Raw genomic sequence first — 6,641 nt, forward strand, 5'->3', positions numbered from 1 at the left:
TATGCACATTCACATACAGGAATGCTTATAATGTATGTTCATTCACTTTATCATATAACCATATGCACTTGATAACTCAGATGGTAATTTCAGTTATATCTCCATTCTGGGCAAGCTCTACTATGTCTTCCTTCTGATGTCAAGCTATAGCTCAAGCATCCTTTAGAATCAATGGACCATGCCAACACTGGATGAAAAAGCCAATGTCAGAAGGATGAATGCCTATGCAGGTTGCAGTTTGGAGGTTTCCAATTTCTTTTATTCTTGTAGCAGTTGTATGGTCTATGACAATGGGCTGAGGCACACCAGTAGGCTTAGGGCAGCATGGTTCCTTCCCTTGTAGGGAACAGTTCAGACTGGAAGTCTTATAAGGAGCTCAGCACCAAGATTGCCTTTCTTGTCAGGTCTTGGCTCAAGTTTCCATCAAGAATCATGCCAACCTGCATCCCAGCTGCTATGGTTGCCTCCACCCCGTGGGGAGCATAATCTAATACAAGACATTTTTCCATGGGATGAGGAAGAGCAAACATCTTGGTACAGGAAAGGAAGAAGTCAGGGTCTGGCTTGCCAATCTTTGCCTTGGGGTCACCTCCCAGGATGCTGTCATCAGTTAGACTGAAAAATTCCTTGTGTCTGTTTCTCTTCATCTCAAAGGACACTGTCCCCGAGCTTATGTCAACCTCAAAGAGAATGCTAGACTTTTGCAGGTGGGGAATCAGTTTTTCAACATCTGGCATGAAAGGCAGCCATGGTGAACAGCTCCTTCAGCTTCCTTGGGCTCTCCTCCACCAACTTCTCTTTGAACATGGGGAGCTGCAGGATGTCTGTTATGATCTGGGCAGCTTCTAGGACCTTTCTCCCCAACACCAGTGACTTTATCTGCCTACTTTGTTTCTTGCTATAATGGCCAGATTTTTCTTCAAATACAACTGAATGTAGCCTTTCTGTATCCAGGAGGAGGCTGTTCATGTCAAAGATGAGGTGGATGACAAGCCACAGACACTGCCATTGTAGTTCTATCTCAAGTCTATTTCTTACAGCTTCAATTACTCGCATTGTTTTTACCTATTTCATATGAGAACTCTACAAAATTTGGATTTCTATATCACTTGCAATCTGATCCTATTTCTTTCCATTAAAAACCTGATAGAGGGACAGGATTTGTCGCTTAGCAGTTAAAGCCACCCCTGTTACACCGACATCTCATATAAGCACTGGTTCATGTCCTGGTTATTCCACTTCTGGTCAAGCTCCCTGATAATGGCCTGGGAAAAACAGCAGAATATGGCCCAAGTGTTTGAGCACCTGACACCCACTTAGGAGATCTAGATGAAGCTCCTGGATCCTGGCTTTTACCTGGCCCAGTGCTGGCCATTGCAGCCATCTGACGAGTGACCAGCAGATGGATGATCTCTCTTTCTCTCTTTGTCTCTCCCAGTCTCTCTGTAACCCTGACTTTCAAAATAAATAAATATCTTTAAAAATAAACAAACAAAATAAAAAGCTTTATAGAATTTGTTGTAGAAAACACTCTTTCTTTCAAGTTCAATGCCCAGACAATATCGAACATCTAAGTGATACAAATATTGATCATGGGATGTAACTTGTTACAGCCTACTGGATTACAACGAGTTGTTCATACTGTCCAATGTGGCAATTGCAATTAACTTTTCAGTCTTCTTGGATAGATTAATCAATATTGTAAAGTTTTAGATATAAGATGTCTTCATGTAAAACAAACAACATGCTTAACTATTGGGAAAAATTTAAGAAACATTTAAGTTATATTCTGCTTCTAATTAGATAAGACATTCTTTCACTCAGCCCAGCAGGGTGTGTATGTGTGTGGGTGTATTTGGGTGTGTATGTTTGTTCAAGTTATTATATTGTCTCATTTCAGACTTTCAAGTTACTATATTGTCTCATTTCAGACTTTGATATTTAAACAGAAAAGGGAGATATAGCAATGAATACCACAGAAATAAAAAGAATCACCAGGAATTACTACAGCTATATGCCAACAAATTGGAAAATCTAAAATAAATGGATGGAATCTTAGACACATTCAACATACCAAAATTGAGTCATGAAGACATAGAAAACCCAAACAGACCAAAAACCAAGATGGAGAATCAATCAGTAATAAAAACCCTCCAAGAAAAAAAAAGCTCAGGATGGACAGCTTCACTGCTGAATTCTACCATATTTTTAAGGAAGAAATAATTCCAATTCTTCTCAAGCTATTGAAAACAATTGTAGTGGAGGGAAACCTTCCAACTCTGTCTAGGAATCCAGCACCAACTTAATTTGTAAACCAGAAAAAGATAAAACGCAGAAACAGAACTATAGAGCAATATCCCTGATGAACATAGAGGCAGAAATCCTCAACAAAATACTAGCTAATCAAATCAAATAACATATCAGAAAAATCATTCACCAAAATCAAGTGGGATTTATCTCTGGTATGCAGGGATGGTTTAACATTTGCATATTAATAAATGTAATGCATCACATTAACAGATTGAATAATAAAAACATATGATTATTTTAATATATGCAGAGAAAGCACTTGATAAAATGCAACATCCTTTCATGATGATGAAATAGAGGATTAAAAAAATGGAAAAATCTTCTTATTCATGGATTGGAAGAATTAATACCATCAAAATGTCCACACTATTGAAAGCAATTTATAGATTCAATGTGATCCCAATCAAAATACCAAGAACATTATTCTCAGATCTAGAAAAAGTGATGCTAAAACTCATAGGGAAACACAAGGGGCTCCAAATAGCTAAAACAATTTTATCCAACACAAACAAAGCTGGAGACACCACAATACCAATTTTTTTTCTTTTCTTTTCTTTCCTTTTTTTTGACAGAGTAGACAGTGAGAGAGAGAGAGACAGAGAGAAAGGTCTTCCTTTGCCGTTGGTTCACCCTCCAATGGCCACCGCAGCCGGCACACTGCAGCCGGTGCATCATGCTGATCCAAAGCCAGGAGCCAGGTACTTCTCCTGGTCTCCCATGTGGGTGCAGGGCTCAAGGACTTGGGCCATCCTCCACTGCACTCCCAGGCCATAGCAGAGCACTGGCCTGGAAGAGGGGCAACTGAGACAGAATCCGGCACCCCGACCAGGACTAGAACCCTGTGTGCCGGCACCGCAAGTGGAGGATTAGCCTATTCAGCCATGGCACCGGCCACAATACTAGATTTTTTTTTTTTTGACAGGCAGAGTGGACAGTGAGAGAGAGAGAGAGACAGAGAGAAAGGTCTTCCTTTTTGCCGTTGGTTCACCCTCCAATGGCCGCCGCGGTAGGCGCGCTGTGGCCGGCACACCGCGCTGATCCGATGGCAGGAGCCAGATGCCTCTCCTGGTCTCCCATGGGGTGCAGGGCCCAAGCACTTGGGCCATCCTCCACTGCACTCCCTGGCCACAGCAGAGAGCTGGCCTGGAAGAGGGGCAACTGGGATAGGATCGGTGCCCTGACCGGGACTAGAACCCGGTGTGCCGGCGCCGCAAGGCGGAGGATTAGCCTAGTGAGCCGTGGCGCCGGCTCACAATACTAGATTTTAAGGTATACTACAAGGGCTGTTATAATCAAAGCAGCCTGGTACTGACACAAAAAATAGGCATGTAGACCAATGGAACAAAATAGAAATGCCAGAAATAAATCCACAAATCTACAACCAACTAATCTTTGGCAAAGGAGCTAAAATCAGTCCCTGATTTGTAAGGACAGTCTCTTCAAAAATGGTCCTGGGCAAACTGGATCTCTGCATTCAGAAGAATGAAACAAGACCCCTGCCTTACACCTTATACAAAAATCAACTCAAAATGGATCAAGAATCTTAATCTATAATCCGCTATCATCAAATTCCTAAAGAACATTGTGGAAACTCTACAGGACATTGGCATAGGCAAAGACTTCTTGGAAAACACTCCAGAATCACAGGCAATCAAAGCTAAAATTGACAAATGGGATTACACCAACCTGAGAAGTTTCTGCACTGCAAAGGAAATAGTCAGCAAAGTGAAGAGGCAAGCGAAAGGATAAGAGAAAATATCTGCAAACTATGAAACTGATAAAAGATTAATATCCAGCATGTATAAAGAGCTCAAGAAACTCAACAACAACAACAAAACAAACATTCCAGTTAAGAAATGGGCAAAGGACTTGAACAAGCATTTTTCAAGGGAGAAAATTCAAATGGCCAAAAGACACATGAAAGGATGCTCAGGATCATTAGCCATCAGGTAAATACAATCAAAACCATAATGAGGTTTCATCCAGTTATAATAGCTCTCAAAGATAAATCAAAACACTGTAATGGTGGCAAGGATGTGAGGGAAAAGGTACCCTCATCCACTGTTGTTGGGAATGTAAACTAGTATAGCCATTGAGAAAGACAGTGTGAAGATACCTAAGAAAGCTGAAAATAGAAATACCATAGGACCCAGCAATCCTACTCCTGGTTATTTACCCAGTGGAATTGAAATCAGCATATGAACATAGGAAAGAGTTATCCGTACCCCCATGTTTATTGCAGCTCAAGTTACAATAGCTAAGATATGGAATTAACCTAGATGCCCATCAATTGATGACTGGAAAATTACACACACACACACACACACATGTATATATGGTATGGAATACTACTCAGCCATAAAAAAGAATGAAATTGAGTCTTTTGCAAAACAAAAAAAAAAGTGCAACTGGAAACAAATATACTTAGTGAAATAAGCCAGTCCCAAAAAGACAAATACAATATGATTTTCCTGATGTGTGGAAACAAATAGAGTACTAAAAATATAATGTATAGGTGTAAAAAATTGTATTTTGAGCATTGATGATGATAGTTACAGCCTTTGTATTGTTGAGGAACAGTATTCTTTTCATATTATTTTTGAACTCTATTTTTTTTTTGGACTGGCAGAGTGGATAGTGAAAGAGAGAGAGACAGAAAGAAAGGTCTTCCTTTTTGCCGTTGGTTCACCCTCCAATGGCCGCTGCGGCTGGCACATCACGCTGATCCGAAGCCAGGAGCCAGGTGCTTCTCCTGGTCTCCCATGAGGGTGCATGGCCCAAGCACTTGGGCCATCCTCCACTGCCTTCCCGGGCCATAACAGAGAGCTGGCCTGGAAGAGGGGCAACCGGGATAGAATCCGGCGCCCCAACCGGGACTAGAACCCGGTGTGCCGGCGCCGCAAGGCGGAGGATTAGCCTGTTAAGCCACGGCGCCAGCCTGAACTCTTAATGTAGTGTTAAACTTATGAGTATAAAGTAAACTGAAAGTAGATAACTATAAAATTAAAAGTGGGAATAAGACAGGAAGGAGGAGGAAGGGTGGGTGGATAGGCAGGAGGGAAGGTAGAGTGGGAAGTAGCTCTATGTTTCTAAATCTGTATATATGAAATACATAAAATTTGTTTTCCTAAAATAAAATAAAATTTAAAAAAAGAAGCTAATGCATTTTTTTAAACAGGCCATGGGTGAGACAATATGGTAATGATTGTTTTAGACCAATAATTTCCCAGCATTGTTTGTCTGCTAACCTTGGAAACAGAGATTATCATGATAAATAGCCCCTTCCCCCAGTAGGAGCATGCACACAGAACTGGCATTTTTTCTGTTGAAGTTAACCCTAATAATTACTCAGCAGCAAGACAAATGTACACAGTCCACCACATCATCCTTTTACTGAGTTGCGTTTCAGTTCTTTTGGTATGTTGTTTCCCTTGATGTCTCAAACTAATAAACTTTGACCACAGAAGTTTCTCTGTTGTTCTCTACCTGACATATTTCATGGTAAATATGGCTTCCAGGAAGAACAATTATAACCAGCACCTATCTAAGTAGCAATCAATTTAAAAATATGTGGTTGAGACATAATATTTGAGAACAAAATGGGCTTGTGAATCATCACTTGATTATGTAGGATCGGCAACTGAAATAAAAGACTCGTTCCATGTCACTGAACACTGATGATAGAACCACAATTAGAGGTAACTTCTCTTTAGATATTGTTGACTGTACTTAGTCTATGAAGCCTGTCACTTTATTGTAAAATGCCAGATGGTCATCTCAAGAGTATTACCCAAATAAATCCTTGTTGTATATGAAACTCATAATCAAACTTTATTTTTAAAACACTTGTTCAGATATTAAGACAAATACTTAGAGATACCCTTTCCAAAGATATTTTTATTTCAATAAGCTTATTTTTCAAATTTCAATTTCACCCATATATGCAAAAAGAGTTCCAAAATATTTTAAAATATGGCAAAGAGTTTCTTATGCACAATCTGCTGAGATATTCCAACATTATTCTTGGTTGAATTCCTATTTCCTAACTATGAATATTGGCTCTGCAATAGGCTGAGATTAATGTAACATAGGCCAAAATATTCAATGTATTTGTGCCAAACAACATTACCTATTATGGTCAAATGGTTAAATATATTAATACATTGGTTATTCTGTTAAGGTTAAATATGTTAAATATGTTCTGATATGGTTAAATACATTAATACATGGGTATTTTCCCCAAACAGAGCTGTACACTAGAATTGAGCATAAATATATAAGTATTATCTAGTTTTTAGAATACAAGCTAGCTCTTAAGATTATTTAATCAG

The 6,641-nt window shown here is 39.6% G+C and overlaps 1 protein-coding gene across 1 annotated transcript; it reads right to left on the bottom strand.

The window, feature by feature from the left end:
- Nucleotides 1–365: 365 nt before the first annotated feature.
- Nucleotides 366–969, bottom strand: PUDP (pseudouridine 5'-phosphatase). Its single transcript, XM_062195280.1, has 2 exons — nt 857–969; nt 366–726 (listed from the first exon to the last, which is right to left on the bottom strand). The coding sequence occupies exons 1-2, from the start codon at nt 967–969 to the stop codon at nt 366–368; spliced, it is 474 nt and encodes a 157-aa protein (XP_062051264.1).
- Nucleotides 970–6,641: the final 5,672 nt, after the last annotated feature.

Source organism: Lepus europaeus, chromosome 6, assembly GCF_033115175.1.
Source record: "Lepus europaeus isolate LE1 chromosome 6, mLepTim1.pri, whole genome shotgun sequence".
Taxonomy (NCBI): domain Eukaryota; kingdom Metazoa; phylum Chordata; class Mammalia; order Lagomorpha; family Leporidae; genus Lepus; species Lepus europaeus.